Source organism: Nicotiana tabacum, chromosome 24 (genome assembly GCF_000715075.1).
Source record: "Nicotiana tabacum cultivar K326 chromosome 24, ASM71507v2, whole genome shotgun sequence".
NCBI classification, from domain to species: Eukaryota; Viridiplantae; Streptophyta; class Magnoliopsida; order Solanales; family Solanaceae; genus Nicotiana; species Nicotiana tabacum.
The window spans coordinates 77,415,759-77,434,917 of NC_134103.1; the positions used below are offsets into that span (position 1 = coordinate 77,415,759).

General features: G+C 37.8%; 1 protein-coding gene and 1 long non-coding RNA gene across 2 annotated transcripts; one reads left to right on the forward strand and one right to left on the reverse strand.

Annotated features, from left to right (window-relative positions):
* Positions 1 to 2,386: 2,386 nt before the first annotated feature.
* On the forward strand, positions 2,387 to 2,878 carry LOC142178240 (secreted RxLR effector protein 78-like). Its single transcript, XM_075247565.1, has one exon. It carries the CDS (start codon positions 2,387 to 2,389, stop codon positions 2,876 to 2,878), a length of 492 nt encoding a protein of 163 aa, XP_075103666.1.
* Positions 2,879 to 6,275: 3,397 nt separating this feature from the next.
* On the reverse strand, positions 6,276 to 6,989 carry LOC107782842 (uncharacterized). Its single transcript, XR_001647332.2, has 2 exons — positions 6,656 to 6,989; positions 6,276 to 6,538 (listed from the first exon to the last, which is right to left on the reverse strand). It is a non-coding gene; the product is annotated as an uncharacterized LOC107782842 (long non-coding RNA).
* Between the last annotated feature and the right edge of the window lie 12,170 nt (positions 6,990 to 19,159).

A 19,159-nucleotide genomic window follows, 5' to 3' on the forward strand; every position in this document is an offset into this window, starting at 1 on the left:
TTGGAAATCATCGTTTGTTCATAAAATTTCCAATTTATGTATTTTGAAAATTTTAAAAAATTTGAAAAACTCCAAAAAGCTATTTTTCAAAATTTTCATTCAAATCACTCACAAAACTTCAAAAATAACCCAAAATTATATTCAATGTCCAAACACAACTCTAAATTTCAAATACCATTTTCACTTGAAAATTTTTTTCCCCCTATTTTGGAATTTTACAATTCTTATGTCCAAACGCCCACCTAGTGTTTGCAAAAAGGTACATTCTTTATCTTCCCTGAAAGAAATTTATTGCACACTCGACATGAGGTGATGGATTAGCTCTGAAGATTGATCACTTTACCCGCTTAAGTTCTCTTGTGATGAGCTTTTTTTTCGTTTTAACTCTTTGACGAATATATCAGAACCTGTCAATTACATGATGTAGCCAACCGTTTGATCATTAAAATATGACTACTGCAAATAGAGAAGCGTAACGTGCTGTACAATAAATTACTGTCGAGTAAGTATTTTGTAGAAAATTAAAATACAGTGTTAAGTCAAAAGCAGGTAAAAAGCTGCACAAACTAACTTGGATGAGTGACCTATCCAACTTCTCAAAGATAAGAGAAACACAAGAACCAAAAAGTTAAAACATACAGTATGACCTTTTTCACTATCTGCAAGAATATATGCAAAGTGAAAATTTGCAAGCATTGCTATGTTCTGCAGTTTTGAGTGCTCAAAATTAAAATTTTAAGTCGTAGATTCTATCGACCGGAAACACATAACTAAAATAGCAAATTTATTCGATTTTTACAAATGGCTTTACTTTGCTTCGATTCTCCATTTTCTTCTTGGCCTAGGGTTTTGCAGCTACGACTCTGTTACAGAAACAAACAGAGAACGAGACTAATACAATCTCTTTTTTAATTTTGTTAATACGGTTATTTTTGTTTCTTACTGTGTTGTTTCTTTTAGCTGACGCCTTAGTTTTGATTCATTCATCTTCTTTTTCACTCTATTCTTCTTTTTTCCAAATATTCATTTCTTGAAACGTTTTCCAAGATTTCCCATAAAATCTGATCCTTTTCTGAAATCAATCACTTTGTTTTCCACTATTTTTCCAACTGAATTTAAAGTTACAATCTTTTTAGTGAATTGCTATTTGGGTTTTTCTTTGCATACCTTTGTTCTTCCTCCCCTTTTTTCCCTTTGAACCCCCCTTCTATTTTTGCAGGCATTCACTACTGGATTAGAGCGTGTGGCGGACGTCAAAATCGGTTGGAGGCAGTAGGAAATTGACTAAGGTTACTACAAAAGCGCGGCCTTGTCATTTACGACGATTCACCCAGGTTTCGCACTAATCGGGAGTTGGTACCTCTTGTTCTTTGTTTAATATCTCTGTCTCCCTTGTTAGTATCCAATTAGTTTGCGTTAGTTTAAGCCTAATTCTTGATTGCCTATAATTATTTAGCGGTTACTGCGGCTAAGACTGCGACGTTTGGGCTTTTGATTTAGAATTTTTATTTCACACAATACCTGCACTTCCACAAGCGTTGAAGCCCTCAAACAGTCCAAGATAAATTGAATGTTGTTTGTCAAATGTCTAACCTGAAAAAAGAAACCATAAAGCAATCCCTATATAAAGATGAATTTTGTTATAGAAATTAAAAGCCTAATGTATAAGACTAAAGAGTTATGCTAGGAGTAACTAGTAAAGTCTACAAAGAATGAAGATGAAGCAACTGAAGAGTGTGGCTGAGAAAGAATAAGAGAATGAACTGAAGCCCTAGCATATGTATATACTTAAGGGTAAAGTCATAATTTTATTAATTCTTATTGGGTTATCGGTTAACCCATTAACAAAATTGTCAAACCGAGGCCCGAAGCGATAACTCAATAGTGAAAAAATTCTAAACCGTTACCGAACCGTTAACCCAATAACACGATACCGATAACTCAATAAACAATTAACGGTTCAGGTTATCGGTTTTACCCGATATATGCCCAGCCCTAGGTGAGAGAGAGGAAGGCCCGTGACCTGGATCAAGTTAAGTGTATCAAAGATGAGGAAGGTAGAGTTTTGATGGAAGAGGCTCAAATTAGACGAAGATGGCAGACATATTTCCATAAACTCCTGAACGAAGAGGGTGATAGGGACATTGTGCTGGGCGACTTGGAGCACTCCGAGATGCGTCGGGATTTCGGGTATTGTAGGCGCATAAGAGTAGAGGAGGTCAGGGGGCTATGCATAAGATGCACAAGCGGTAGAACTACCGGGCCAGATGAAATACCTGTGGAATTTTGGAAGAATGCGGGTAGGGCAGGTTTGGAGTGGCTCACCAGGCTGTTCAACGTCATTTTTAGGACGAAGAAGATGCCCGATGAATGGAGGTGAAGTACAATGATTCCTCTGTATAAAAACAATGAAGATATCCAAAATTGCAATAATTATAGGGGGATTAAGCTGCTAAGCCATACTATGAAAGTTTGGGAGATGGTGGTTGAAGTGAGGGTAAGGACCAGTGGGTCCATTTTTGAGAATCAGTTCGGTTTCATGCAGGGGCGTTCAATTATGGAGGCCATTCACATTGTGAGAAGATTGGTGGAGCGGTATAGGGAGATGAAGAAGGACTTGCACATGGTGTTCATTGATCTAGAGAAAACATATGACAAAGTTATGAGAGAGGTGATCTCGCGATGCTTTGAGGCTAAAGGGGTCCCAGTAGCCTATATTAGGGTGATTAAGGACATGTATGATGAAGTTAAATCTCGGGTTAGGACAGCTGGAGGAGACTCGGAACACTTTCCGATTATGATGGGGTTGTACAAGGGATCAACTCTTAGTCCATTCCTATTTTTCTTGGCGATGGACGCATTGACGAGACACATTTAAGGTGAGGTGCCATGGTGTATGTTATTTGCTGATGACATAATTTTAATTGACGAGACACAGGGTGGTGTTAACGAGAGGTTGTAGGTTTGGAGGCAGACCCTAGAATCTAAGGATTTCAAGTTGAGTAGGACCAAGACGGAATACATGGAGTGCAAGTTCAGCAACGGTACCCAGGAAGGGGATATGGAGGTGAGGCTTGATATGCAAGTCATCCCCAAGAGGTAGTTTCAAGTATCTTGGATCTATAATATAAGGTAACAAGGAGATTGATGAAGATGTCACGCATCGTATGGGAGCAGGATGGATGAAGTAGAGGCTCGCTTCCGATGTCTTGTGTGATAAGAATATGCCGCTGAGACTTAAAGGTAAGTTCTACAAGGTTGTAGTTAGACCAACTATATTGTATGGAGTAGAGTGTTGGCCAGTCAAGAACTCTCTTACCCAGAAGCTAAAAGTAGCAGAGATGAGTATGTTGAGGTGGATGTGTGGGCACACCCGGTTAGATACGAGTAGGAATGAAGTTATTCGGAAAAAAGTGAGAGTGACTCCTGTGGAGGATAAGATGCGGGAGGCAAGGTTGAGATGGTTCGGGCATATAAAGAGGAGAAGTATAGAAGCCCCAGTTAGAAGGTGCGAGCGGTTAGCCTCGGTGGGCAGCAGGAGGGGTAGAGGTAGGCCTAAGAAGTCTTGGGGAGAGGTTATTAGGCGAGACATGGCAGAGCTGGAGCTAACTGAAGACATGGCCCTAGACAAGAGGATGTGGAGGTCAAAGATTAGGGTAGAAGGTTCGTAGGTAGTCGAGCGTTTCTCTTTGTCTTGCTCAGTTCGCTAGCATTAGTGTTAGTATGATATCTTTTATTTATAAATGTCTATTACTACCTAGAGTTTGACTGAATTCTTGGATTCGATCTTATTTCATCTTACTGTTATTCCTACTTGTTAAAATTACCTTTTCTTTTTCAGTCGTTCTCTAGCCGAGAGTCTTATCGAAAACAACCTCTCTGCCCTTCCAGGGGTAGGAGTAAGGATGCGTACATCTTACCCTCCCCAGACCCCACTTGTGGAAAGCTACTGGGTATGTTGTTGTAGTTTCTATCGACTCTCCCATTTAGCAGTATCTTTGCAATTATTCTAACAGTATGATTTTCCGTAATACGCTAGCGGAATAAATATTTAAATATTATTTATGGTGTTAGTTTAGAATGTCATAAGTCCTTCTAAATCACAAAAGAGAATTTATTAGAAGAGGACATCATGTTGTACACTGCTAGATCTTTATAATAGATTGTGCAACTGATTATTGTTGGAGGACTCAAAGACCACGTGTAAAAATAGCTAGAACATGTCTTTTCAAAAGGATGCCACCCAAAAGCTAAGTATTTACCTTATACAGAGTAAGAAAGGTTACAAGATCTTTGCATTTGATAAGAGGTGTTAAATATTTACAGCTTTACCTGTAAAGGGATAATAGGTATCCATTTGAACCAAACTCATACGACAAAATTGCTATTGCATTCCTATGGCTACAAAGGATGGAAAGACAGAACACTTAATTCAGATTCTCACCGGTAAGAATAACAAAGAAGTACCAAAAATGGCTATCATTAATTTCTTTTTAGGGTAAAGTAACCTTTATCTGTATGAACACATGCAAAACAAGAACGAGATGGCTAGGACAGCATAACAAGGTATCTATGCAGGAGCGGAGCTAGAGAGCGAGTTACGGGTTCAGCCGAACCCAGTAGCTTTGGTTCAAACTCTGTATTTGTTTGATGAAATTCATTAAACATGTACAAATTATTAATTTAGAACCTAGTAACTTAAACATGATTAAAATCCCGAACCCATAGGCTTCAAATCCTGGCTCCGCCTCTGTATTTAAGGGCACCAATATGGCCAATGCTTCCTCGGCTATGGAGAAGAGTGAATTTAGTTGTATATTCATTATATACATGTTTAGTAACTTCATGACCTTTCTAATGCTACGATATAGCAGCGAAATAGCAATGTCTTTTCCAGACTCATAATGCAAAGTTCCACATTCGTTACATACATGTTCAACAACTTCATAAGCTTTGTAATGCTACAATGTAGCAGAAAAACCTTGATGCCGCTCATTTTATTTTTATCTTTCAATGATGTGCTCCCCATTCTTCTTCATATTCCTCTCCTGCAATCAACATCTATGATATGCACAAGTTGCACCAAGCAGTGTAGGTTATAATTGTGATCCAAACACTTCTATCCATGCCAATTTTCTATAGAATCTCTTATGCAGGTCTGCATTTAGTCTCAATGGTTGCCTTTTCTCAATATTCTTGCAACATGATTAACAGTACATATGGTAGAATCTCTTATCAACTAACAATTAGTTACAAATCCTTACCACTTCCCAATATGTTAAGGTTGGCGATCTAACTGTTGTGCCAATTAATATCAGATAGAGTTGCTGTAATAGAAGTCCCAATATTTTGCAAGCCTCCTCCCACAACAGGACTCAATCTTAAAACCAAGCCAGATACCTTATAATTTATGTATGTCAGCGTTCTGTTAACATTTCTTATATTCCTTGAAGATTATGGTCAACCTCACAATCCATAAGGGAGTCTAATGGCAGTAATCCTAAGGATTTTTGTACCATTTTTATTCCACTTTCTAGGCTTTCTAACCTTAGTCAGCCAGCAGTTCAAATATACATGGAAACAAATCGAGATATATTGAATAACTAAAAGTCATACTTCATTTTTCTTTTTTTTTTTGGGTAAGAAGGGAAACCCGCAGCCGCTACAACCTCTGCCCTTCGGGTGAGCACTACTTCATTTTTCTTGTTAACACAAAATTAGACAAAAGTAGCAATAGTGCAATAGAAAACACATGCAAGCAAATAGGGTACATTTCAACATGTTTCTTATACACAATACAAATATAACAAATATTATTCCCCAATTCTGTCAAGTAGAAGTATACTCCTATAATGTATGTTTTGCATTCCTGAATAATAGATGACATGTTATAGAAAAACTGATAAATAAATAAAAACTATTCGGTCATTTTAGGGATATCATCAAACAGGGTGCACGCAACATATGTTGCTTCATACTTTTCAATCTGAAATGGCCCATCAAACTCAAATATTCACAGTCACACTCCAAACAAGATCTAGCACCATGTGCTAGTTGCTTCCACAACTATTTTATAAAACTTATTTTTAATGGAACCTAAGCACATTAATTTCTTGATAATGTGTAGGTTCTTTTCCCAAGTGCTTTACCTTTTGATTGCAATACCAAGAAATGGGAACATACTTCATAACAAAGGAGGAAGGAAAAAGAAATTAAGTTTGGTTACCCCAAAACAATTCATATTTGTATCAACCAAATATCCAAAATCATGAATGTAGGTTTAATTTCCAAGCATGCATTTATAAATTAGCGATAACTACTGACATGAATTATCCAATAGAATAGAAAAACTAACATATACCGACCAAAGTCCCATTATAAGTAACCGAGGGAATTAAAACTGGATAATCCTCTATATCATGATTCATGTACCAGTTTTGTTAGCACTTAGCAAGTTTAGCAAATACCTGAAATATTCCCCTATTTCCCAAAAAGGAGCACAAGATCCTCCAGTATTAAAAAAGAATTGCTCATCGGCCTACGAAGTGAAAGTAAAATTAAACAATTTAACTTCAGAATTAAAATAATGAAAAAATGAAGCACAGTTAAAGAATATAAGCTGGAGGTTCTATGAACAGGAAAATATTATGCTTACCCTAGGATGAAAATCAATGTCGGAATCTCTATTTGAACCATTCGATCTGCATTGTCGGATTTTGAGGACACCCAAAACGCAAAGCTAAATTTTACAGAAACAAATACATAGACACATAATCAAATCAAGCATTAACACATAAAACGAAACGGGAAAACACGCAAATCAAGCAAATACAGAGAGACACAGATAAAGAAACAAAAGAGAACGAAAATCGTTTTTGGGAGGCAGAAATAGAGAAACTTTAAAAAAAGAGGAAGAAAATCTGAATTGGACTGAAGAAACAATTCGAGCAGTTATCATAATATATACTGCTTTTTGTACAGCTTTGTACTGCTGTGTTCGTACACCCCTTCACATTTTATATATATATATATATATATATATATATATATATATATATATATATATATATATATATATATATAAAAGCATCAATTACTATTTGTTAAATTTAAATTACCATTTTACCCCTCTTAAATACCTAATTATGCTAATTAAGTAGAAAAACCTAACGCAACCATTAAAATGTAAGGTTGTAACGATTGATGACATTATAATGGATTATTAAAGTTGCAAGGGTTGATGACATTATAAAGGGTCATTGAAATTGCATAAGTGCCTTTTGAATTGCAGAAAAGTCTTTCCTTATTAAACTGACATAGTAAAATGAGGATGAAGCGGAAAACAACAAGATGGAGTTTATAAGAATATTATGGTAAATCTGCAAGAATTAGTTTCATTGCTAGATTCTACCACAAGCTATTCCTTTCCTCACTATTACCATTCCTGAAATGATGCATTGTTTTCCGTCCTTTACTCACTTTTATGCGACTTTCTTTTGATTATTTTGCTTTTCAAGTTCTCTATGATTTGTGCTCTATATTCTCGATTTAGAACCTGAAGTTAAAAGCGTACAAACAATTCTTCAAGTTGCTCTTTGCATAGGATGTAGGGTTGGGAGTATGAAAAGATGATAGTGTAGGAGTACTATATCAATAATAGACATTCACCAAAAAAAATTGTGTACATAGAGTTTTATTTTATATCACATCTGATAAGATGGATAAGATCCCTTCACCCTTAACCAAAGGTTTCGAGTTTGAGCCTTGAATATGAAAAAAATTCCGTTAGGAAGCGCTTCCCCCTTCAATGGGCCTTACCCGATGAGAATCTGAATATAATCGAACTTCAATACAGGTACGAACAACGGGTGGATAAGACCCAACCAAAAAAAAGTTTTATTTTACATTTTAGGAGTCACAATCATTTTCTTTGTCAATAGACCTCTCCAAAAGAATTTATCGAATCATTTCAATTTATACTTTATTTATATTTTAGTTTATGTGACTTTAATTTTTCTTTTTAAAATCTTTAGTCCGATCGACATATAGCAAAGAAATCGTGTCAATAGGGTTCTGCTTTACTTTTTTGAGTTAAATAATCATTTTCCTTGACAACAGTTTATCCAAAAAATTAAATAGAACAAAATTACATCTTTATGTAATTTTAAATATATTGAACCCAAAAACTATGTATTTAAAACCTTTATTTCAAATGCTATGTTATTTTCCAAAGTGGAGAAGTTAGGTATTTAGACATCTGCAACGCGGTTGGATTTTTGTCATTATTTTCATATTGAATATGGCTTGACCAAAACAAAAATTCAAGACGGAAACAACTCCTTATAAAAACAAAATTGTACGTTTTGAGTAGTAACTTTAACTATCCATCCTTTCTTCTCATTGGCGTTTGACTATTGTTTTTAGCTATCCTTCTAATGTATCCTAAGCTTCTTTATGTGAAACAAGTTTATAAAATAACTCTAATGAAGAATCGAAAAAACTTTGTTAATAGATGTATCAATTATTTTAATACTTTCATCTTATCTAAGTACCATTTTTTTTTTAATTTCAAAACTTATAAATATTTCATTGTTGAATTTGCATTGCCTTTAATTATCTAAGTCTCATTTGATTAAATGAAAAGAGAAGGAAATATCCTTGCAAGTTTAGTCACCCGAGGAAGATATCAAGCTCTAAGAGTTTATTGGAGAATCAGAAATCGAATAATTTTGAATAGTACCAGAGGTTTGTGAATCTTTGCCCTTAATTTTATGTTATGATTATCTAATTTTATTCAGTAGATAAGAATTACTAAAAATAATTATTGTTATACAATTCAACCTTTCATATCCACCGATGAGATTTGAATTCTACAATGTATAAATAAATATTACTTATATGTATATATGATGAAATTGAAGATATTGCGCCTGACATGTACCGTAAAATATAAAAATCGATGCTTAAATATTGTAGAAAAGAGCAATTAACCTTGAGAAGATAATGATACTAAGACACAATTGATATTGTTATTGCTGAAGAATATGGAGAAGATCATAAAGCTAATCAAACTATATCTCTTTCGACATTGTCTATGGGAGCAATCGATTTTAAAAAGCGAGATATATCGAAGTATAAGTGATACCATGATATCTAGAAGAATAGAAGTTAGAGATAGAGTTGATCGAGGAGAATAATTTTAACTTTAAATATAAAAGATCTTAAGGTTGTTGGGTTTTTAAGCTTATTTTAGCATAAAAGAGGGTGAATGGGAAAAATAAAAATTTGATTTTTCCTCCTTGACAAAGGGATATTGTCCCATATTGGAGGAGAAAAAGACTTTTGATGGGTATATATATAATTGCTCTTCTTCTAGCTCTTAAAGAGTTAAGAAGAAAACAAGCCTCGCGCCGTCTTCGGCTTTGGTCAAACGATTGATTGATTAATTTTTTGGACCAAATTTATTTGTCAATATCAAAGATTAATGTAATATTATTTAATCCAAATTATCCATTTTTGTAACGAAAAATTAATTTTTCTCCGCGTTTTGAATTCCCGTTTTATTTTGCGTAAATAGCCATTTATGTTATGGTCGTTTTACGTGAACAGTCATGACAGACCTTTTGAAGAGTTGCACCTCTTCGTTTAAACTCAACATGTTGGCTATAAATAACACACTATTCCCTCAGATTCTCCATACGAAAATAAATTCTCCTCTTCCTTTCTGCATTGTTTTAACTACAACAATGCAACAGTAAGTGTGATTTGTTGCTGCCATTTGTGTTCGTTGAAACACTGGGGTTTGAAGTACCGCTATACCAGTGTGTAATCCGTTCTATCTTGGGAGGAAATAATCCACAACCCCGGGTACTAGGAGGAGATTAAGTTCCTTAAGGATCCACTGTGAATTCAGTGGGCTCAGATTAATTTCTACTTCTTCTACATTTCTGTCTATACGTTATTTTCTTCTCCGAATTATTTTACAAATACAGTATAATAACAAAGGTTACATTATGCTAGCTTTTGCATTTAACTTTGTAATTTATAATTAAATCAAATATTTTTCAAATATATATGCATTAGTTATTTTTAGTATTTGATATATATATTCGATAAAAAATTAACATAATACACGTGCAACGCACGTGTAGAGAAACTAGCATATATATTACAAGTGAAGCTCTTAATCCTAAAGTGAAAGATTGTCTTTTGGGCACTTCTATTTTGAAAGTCAGTTATCTAAAGTTTAAACTTGAGAGTAAATAAAAAATACTATTATAATCTCATTATTTATATTAAATCAGTGGAATTAGAAAGGGTCATGTTCAAATCCTCTTTCTGTTTCTTTTGAAGTAGACGGTATGCCCTTTTCTATTCTTTAGTTTTTTCCTTTCAAGTCCCAATTCTTTTTTGCTTAAATTTTATATTATTTATCTGTTTAGCCTTGAAAATTGGTGTAATTATTTTGAAAAAGTTTTTGTGGGTTTTGCTAGTTATGAATGTCACTATATGTGGTACTTTATCTTTGTGCATATTTTTTCAAGTTTCAATTGTTTTGTTCGTAAATTTTATGTTACTCCTATTTTGTTTTGCCTTGAAATCTGTGAAATAGTGGGTGTGGTGTTGGACAATAGAGCAATCTCTCCCGCTTTATTTTTATTTATTTATGAATTAAACCTATTGGAGCAAAATCCCCTTTGTTGGAATAATAAGAAAAACGCTCCTGTTGAATCGCATTAGTAAAATGCTATTTATTGATTTATAACGACAAATATGATTTATAACTTACGTTTGACGAAGAGTCGCATTTGTCAAATACGATTATAAGGCGTATTTGTCGAATGCGATTTATATGGCGCATTTGTTGAATCGATTTATAAGTCTTTTTGTCGAATGTGATTATATCCCATTTATAGAATTCGATTTGCAATTCAGACTGAATGCGATTTATAAGTAGCAAATGCGATTTATAAGTCGTATTTGTGGATTGTGATGTATAAGTCGCATTTAGGAATTACGATTTATTAGTCGCATTTACGAAATACTGTTTTAGTTCGGTTTTCCAGCAAAGGGCATCTCCTAAATGGGACATGTAAATGGTGGTTTCAGTTCCCAACTCTACTTGAAAAACAAATAGCTTCCTCAAACATACACAAAAATCCAGTCCAGTTTTATTTTCTATTCATTCATTAAATGTATTAAGATTTTAAGAGTCATTTGGTCTTTACGATACTGAAGGACAGCTATATATGGTGAATTACGATCTCTTTTGTCCTCTAAACTTAGTGGTAAGAGTAGTGAGAAAGGAGCAAAGACACAACGTTTACTGTTAGGGGCCTAATTTTTAAACTTTTTAATTTTCATGCTATTTTTGGTAATATTATCTATGGAATTAGAATTTGTTATTTTATATATAATTTGACAACAAGTAACGTAGGATATATGTAATGATCCAACCGGTCATTTTAACTTTTAGAACCCCGTTCCTTAAAATAAAATTTTTCGTATGTGCTTTTAATGATTTATGACTTGCGGAGATGGTTAGTTCGGAATTTGGAAGTGTTTGGGTTGAAATCGGAACACTTGGTTCCTTAAGTTGGCCTTAAAAGGCCAAGTTTGACTTCGGTCAACATTTTGAGAAAATGACCCCGGAATAGAATTTTGACGATTCCAACAGCTCCGTATGGTGATTTTGGACTTAGGAGCGTGTTCAGAATTTCATTTGGAAGCCCGTAGTTAAATTAGGCTTGAAATGGCTAAAGTAGGAATTTAAGTTTGGAAGTTTGACCGGGGAGCTAACTTTTTGATAGCGGAGTCGGAATCCAGTTCTGAAAATTTTTATAGCTCCGTTATGTCATTTATGACTTGTGTGCAAAATTTGATATCAATCGGACTTGATTTGATAGGTTTCGACATCGAATGTAGAAGTTGGAAATTTTAAGTTTCGTTACGCTTGAATTGGAGCATAATTCGTGGTTTTAGCGCCGTCTTATGTAATTTGAGGTTTCAAATAATTTCGTATGATATTTTAGGACTTGTTGGTATATTTGGTTGAGGTCCCGAGGGCCTCGGGGTGAGTTTCAGATGGTTAACGGATCAAAAGTTGGACTTAAAAAGCTGCTGCAATTTTTCCTCTTCTGTTGGACATTCTGGGCTGTGATCGAGCCCAGGTATCGATCCCAGATATCGAGCCTAGGTATCGATCCCAGGTATCGAGCCCAAGGTTGACGAGGCTCAGGCTCGAGCTTGTGTATCGAAGCCACGATTGAAGGTCCAGCTCGAGTGCCAGGATCAAGACCCAAGATCGAGGGTCACGATCGAAGGCACATGCTCGATGCCATGACTGATTCCCATGCTCGAGGCCATGACTGAAGCCCAGGCTCGAGGGCCACGATCGAGGCCCAATTTTGAAGGCTGCCTGGGCAGTTTATAAAAGAGGGCATTCGTCCTATTTGCTATTTTTGACGTACTTGAGCTTGAGTAGAGGCGACTTTTGACAGATTTTCAAGGGAAAAACATTAGGGTAAGTGATTCTAACTTGGATTTAGTCTACATATACAAGTATATCATTATTTTCACCATAAATTAGTGTTTTGAGAATGAAATTTGGGAAATTTTAGAAATCTCATAGAAACGAATTTTTGAGATTTCAGTATCGATTCGGAGTCGGATTTGAGTGAAACTGGTATGGTTGGACTCGTAATTGAATGGATTGTCGTATTTCATAATTTTCGTCGGATTCCGAGACGCGAGCCCCACAGACGAATTTTTAATTAATTTCGGAATTTTTATTGAAAATGTAATATTTCCTTATAGAATTGATTCATATAAATTTAGTGATTGTATCGAATTATTTTGGTTAGATTCGAGCCAACTGAAGTTGGATAATCGAGGAAAAGGCCTACTAGCGGATTAAATTGGAGCAAGACGAAGTACGTCTCTTGTCTAATCTTGTGAGGGGAAAATTACCCCATAGGTGATTAAATTAAATAATTATTGCTAATTGTGGGGCCTACGTACGTACGAGGTGACGAGAGTCTGTGCGTAGCTACTATTAATGCTAAAATCTGGGTAGTTTAGGACTCAAAAGTATGGATTACTTATGTAAATGGTAGTCTTTACTTAATTAAATTATTTGATATATTTATATATAAGTTGTGAATTGTTAGATAAAAATATTAAAGGATGAAAATCTCATATGCTTAAATTTTCTGTTTAAATTAATTAATTGTTAAGAGAAATTATTCTTCCTCATGAATTTATCTTATAACAAATATTTTCATTCCGGAGGTACATAAGAAAATATCCTCCTTTCTTGTGGAGCGGGCCGAACGCCTCGGCAGGATAGATGCATCTATGGATCGTGTCGCACGTCCCTCGATAGTGTACACGAAACTCTGGATCGGGCCGTACGACCTTAGCAGAAATCATGCTTGATAATAATAATAATTACACAATACTTAGACAGTTTATTGCAGCTTGTAAAGTTATTTGATAAATTGAAAATTTATTGAAATTGAATTGCATCTTGTAACGCTATTTGATATATTGGAAATTTATTGAAATTGAATTGCAACTTGTAAAGCTATTTGATAAATTGAAAGTTTTATTGAAATTAAAGGATTTAATTAATAGATTGGAAATTGTTGCATTTGAAGGATTTTTATTATTTCTGCTAATTGAATAAATTATTGTTAACTGTACGAATCATGCTGATTTGAATAATTATAATTTATTCCATTTATTATTGTTGACCCTTAGTGAGTGTCAAAGTCGATTATCTCGTCTCCACCACTTCGAGATTAAGCTTGATACTTAATGGGTACACATTGTTTACGTACTCATGCTACACTTTCTGTACTCTTTGTGCAGGATCTGAGACAGATACTAGTGGAGGACCTATCATCGCACATCCTCGTTATCCAGGGGCGTAGTGGTGAGCTGCCTTTCTGAGCCGTCCTGCAGCTACCAGTGCCTCTTCTTGTATTTTTAATTCTGTGTATTTTCATTTCAGACAGTATTTGGAGTTTTGTATAATCTAATAGATGCTCATACACTTGTGATACTAGGTCTTAGCACACACATTGGTAGAATTTGGTGTCTTATTATTATTTTTTGGATTTAAATTATATCGATATATGTTTAATGTATTAGTTGGCTTGCCTAGCTATAGTGTTGGGCGCCATCACGACCTATAGGTGAAATTGGGTCTTGACAACATGGTATCAGAGCACTAGGTTCACGTAGGTCTCACAAGTTATGAGCAGACCTAATAGAGTCTTGCGGATCGGTACGGAGACGTCTGTACTTATCTTCGAGAGGCTATAAGGTGTTAGGAAATTACCTTTCTTCATATTCCATCGTGCAATTGATGTAGTTCTAAATATCCTTCTCTTATTCTCTCTCAGATGGTGAGAACGCGCTCGAATGAGGTTCCAGATCAGGGAAGAGCTACTCCCCAGTTGCTAGAGGCTGAGGCTGAGGCCGAGGGAGGGCTCCAGCCCGTGGTAGAGGGCGAGGACGTCCCAGGACTGTTCCAGTTATGCCGCCAGTGGGTCCAGCAGAGAATCCCATTATTGAGGAGCAGGGTGAGGTGCCTGTGGCAGAGCCAGCTCCGGTTGATTTCATATCTGCACCGGGATTTCAGGATGTCATGGGTCGTATGTTGCGGTTCATGGACAATATGACTCAGGCCGGTTTATATCTGGCAGACCCAGCCACATCTCAGGCGGGCGGGGGAGCACAGACCCCTACCGCACAGGCTCATGGACAAGAAGCTGCTGTATATGAGAACCAGGGTGCACTACCCGTGGGTGGAGCCTAGCCAGTGGCAACAGTTACACCTGAGCCCAGGCCAGCTGTAGCCGTTGATCCGCAGAAACTATTGGACAGATAGACTAGACTACATCCTCCTGTCTTTAGGGGTGAGCGACATGAGGATCCCCAGGATTTCATTGATCGGTGCAAGGATAGACTGTACAACATGAGGATATTGGAGTCTCATGGGGTAGACTTTGCTACTTTTCAGCTAGAGGGCAGAGCCCGTAGATGGTGTCAGTCTTATGTTCTTGGCAGACCAGCGGATTCTCCTCCCATAACTTGGGACAGGTTCACCCGTATCTTCCTGGACAGGTATATTCCACCCTCCCAGAGGGAAGAGTTGAGGTTTCAGTTTGAGCAGCTCCAGTAGGGTCAGATGTCAGTGACCGATTATGAGGCGAGATTTTCTGAGTTATCTCGCCATGCACTTATGATACTCCCTACTGAGGCGGAGAGAGTGCGGAGGTTTGTTACAGGTTTACATACTGGCATTCAGGCCACTATGGCTCGAGAGGTTGAGATGGGTACTTCTTATGAGCTAGTCGTGGAGATAGCCCGCATGATTTAGGGTGTACGTCAGTAGAGCCGAGAGTAGATTACGAGAGATAAGCGGTTTAGGTATTCTGGAGAGTTCAAAGGTGCTCTGTCTAGGGGCAGAGGTCAGTTCGTGAGAGGGCGGTCCAGCAGGCCCCCACATCCAACACCACAGCCTCCTCGAGGTGCTCCAGTGTGACCTTATCTTAGTGTTATACCAGAGAGTTCTTATCGCCCACCAGCTATTTTGGGTCCTTCCAGTGGGTATTCAGATCCCCAGGGCCAAACACTTAGTCAGCAGCCCATCACACCGAATAGTTGTTACGAGTGCGGGGACCCCAGTCACATGCGAAGATTCTGCCCCAAATTGCGGGGTAGACCAGTGCAGCAGGGTCAGCAACCTATGATTACCACACCCGTTGCTCCACCAGTAGTCCAACCACCAAGAGGTGGAGTACAAGTGGGTAGGGGCCGTCCTAGAGGTGGAGGTCAGCCAGGCGGAGGCCAGCCAGTTGGTGCTCCAGCTCAGTTCTATGCTTTTTCGGCCAGACCAGATGCAGAGGCCTCAGATGCCATGATTACATGTATTATTTCTATTTGCGGCAAAGATGCCTCAGTATTATTTGATCCAGGATCTACGTATTCATATGTGTCATCTCTATTTACTTCATTCCTGTGTGTTTCTCGTGAGTCCTTGAGTACTCTTATTTATGTATCCACTCTTGTGGGTAATTCTGTTGTTGCGAATCAGATCTACCGGTCCTGTATTATTACATTCTGTGGTTATGAAACTAGAGCAGATCTCCTATTGCTTGAATTGACCGATTTTGAAGTTATTCTGGGCATGGACTGGTTATCTCCATATCATGCTATTCTGGATTGTCATGACAAGACTGTTACCTTGGCTATTCCAGCATTGCCTAAGCTGGAGTGGAAGGGTTCGTCTATTAGTTCATTTAATCGAGTTATTTCTTTTATAAAGGCTCAACACATGGTTGAGAAGGGTTGTTTGGATTATCTGGCCTATGTTCGGGATACTACTGTAGAGACTCCGGCTATTGATTCAGTGCCTGTAGTTCGGGAGTTCTCCAATGTATTTCCTTCAGATCTTCCAGGTATGCCACCTGATCGTGATATTGATTTATGTATTGACTTGGCTCCAGATACCCAGCCTATATCTATCCCACTGTATCGCATGGCTCCGAAAAATTGAAAGAACAGCTTGAGGAGTTACTAGCCAAAGGGTTCGTCAGACCAAGTGTATCGCCTTGGGGTGCACCAGTATTATTTGTGAAGAAGAAGGATGGAACAATGCAGATGTGTATTGATTATCGTCAACTGAACAAAGTCACTATTAAGAACAAGTACCCATTGTCACGTATTGATGATCTATTTGACCAGTTGCAGGCTGCTAGGGTGTTCCCTAAGATCGACTTGAGGTCGGGGTACCATCAGTTGAATATTCGGGATTCGGATGTTCTGAAGACTGCTTTCTGGACTAGATATAGTCATTATGAGTTTCTGGTGATATCCTTCGATTTAACTAACGCCCCGACAGCGTTTATGGATTTGATAAACATGGTATTAAGGCCATATATTGATTTGTTTGTCATTGTCTTCATTGATGACATTTTGATCTACTCGCGTAGTAAGGATGAGCATGAGCAGCATATGAGAGTAGCGCTTCAGACGTTGCGGGAACAAAAGCTATATGCTAAGTTCTCTAAATATGAGTTCTGGCTTGAGTCTGTAGCATTTTGGGGCATATTGTATCGGGCAAGGGCATTAAGGTTGATCCCAAAAAGATTGAGACAATTCAGAATTGGCATCGTCCCACTTCGGCTACTAAGATCGGGAGTTTTCTGGGTTTGGCAGGTTATTATCGTCAGTTCGTGGAGGGTTTTTCATCTATTGCAGCACCTTTAACCAAATTAACCCAGAAGGGTGCTCCATTCCGATGGTCCGATGATTGTGAGGTGAGCTTTCAGAAGCTCAAGGCAGCACTGACTACAGTACCAGTATTAGTGTTGCCTTCCGGTTCAGGGATGTATACAGTGTATTGCGACGCTTCACGCGTTGGCTTGGGTTGTGTATTGATGCAAGAATGGCGAGCTATTGCATATGCTTCACGTCAACTGAAGGCCCACGAGAAGAATTATCTAGTACATGATTTGGAGTTTAGCTGCGATTGTTCACGCTCTTAAGATTTTGAGGCATTATCTTTATGGGGTGTCTTGTGAAGTCTACACTGATCATCGCAGTTTGCAGCATTTGTTCAAACAGAGGGACCTAAATTTGAGGCAGCGCAGATGGCTGGAATTACTGAAAGATTATGATATTACTATCCTATATCATCCGGGTAAAGCAAATGTGGTTGCAGACGCCTTGAGTAGAAAGGCGGAGAGTATGGGTAGTTTGGATTTCATCGCAGCAGAGGAGAGACCATTAGCTTTGGATATTCAATCCTTGGCTAACCGACTTGTAAGATTGGATATTTCAGAGCCCAGCCGAGTTCTTGCATGTATTGTAGCCCAGTCTTTACTATTTGAACAGATCAAGGCTCGCCAATATGATGATCCACACTTAATGGTTCTTCGAGAAACGGTACTACGGGGGTGTTGCCAAGGAAGTTACTATTAGAGCGGATGGTGTTCTGCGACTCCAGGATCATCTATGTGTTACTAATATGGATGGACTGAGGAAAAAGATCCTAGAGGAAGCACACAACTCTCAGTATTCTATTCATCCATGTGCTATGAAAAGGTATCGTGACCTGAGGCAGCATTATTGGTGGCGACGAATGAAAAAGGACATAGTTGAGTATGTGGCTAGGTGCCTAAATTGTCAGCAAGTTAAATATGAGCACTAGAGGCCAGGTGGCCTACTTCAGCAGATGACTATACCAGAGTGGAAATGGGAATACATCACTATGGACTTTGTAGTTGGGTTGCCGCGGACCTTGCAGAAGTTCGATGCAGTTTGGGTCATTGTCGACAGGTTGACCAAGTCGGCACACTTTATTCCGGTTGTGACTACGTATACTTTAGAGAGGTTGGCCCAGATATATATATTCAGGAGATAGTTCGATTACACGGTGTGCCAATTTCTATCATATCAGATAGAGGCCCTCAGTTTACTTCACATTTCTGGAGAGCAGTACCAAGTGAATTGGGGACCCGTGTAGAGCTCGGCACAACCTTTCATCTGTAGACCGATGGGTAATCAGAGCGGACAATTCAGATTTTGGAGGATATGCTCAGGGCATATGTGATTGACTTTGGAGGTCAGTGGGATCGTTTCTTGCCTTTGGCTAAGTTCGCTTATAATAACAATTACGAATCCAGCATCGAGATGGCTACATTTGAGGCTTTATATGGTCAGCGATGACGTTCGCCCATCAGATGGTTTGAGCCTGGTGAGGCTAAATTATATGGTACTGATTTGGTGAAAGATGCCTTGAAAAAGGTAAAGTTGATTCAGGAGCGACTTCGTACAATACAGTCGAGACAGAAGAGTTACGCAGATAAGAAAGCGCGAGATTTATCATTTATGATGGGTGAAAAAGTTCTCTTGAAGGTTTCGCCGATGAAGGGAACCATGAGATTCGGGAAGAAGGGCAAGTTGAGCCCAAGATTTATATGCCCATTTGAGGTGTTGAGATGAGTTGGGGAGGTTGCTTATGAGCTTGCATTGCCTCCCAGCCTATCGGAAGTTCATACGATTTTCCATGTATCTATGCTCCAGATGTATCATGTTGACCTATCACATGTGTTAGACTTCAGCATAGTTCAGTTAGATAATAGCT

Bases quoted from the DNA above. Each gene is read 5' to 3' on its own strand.
- LOC142178240 (XM_075247565.1), top strand. From the start codon at position 2,387: ATGATTCCTCTGTATAAAAACAATGAAGATATCCAAAATTGCAATAAT.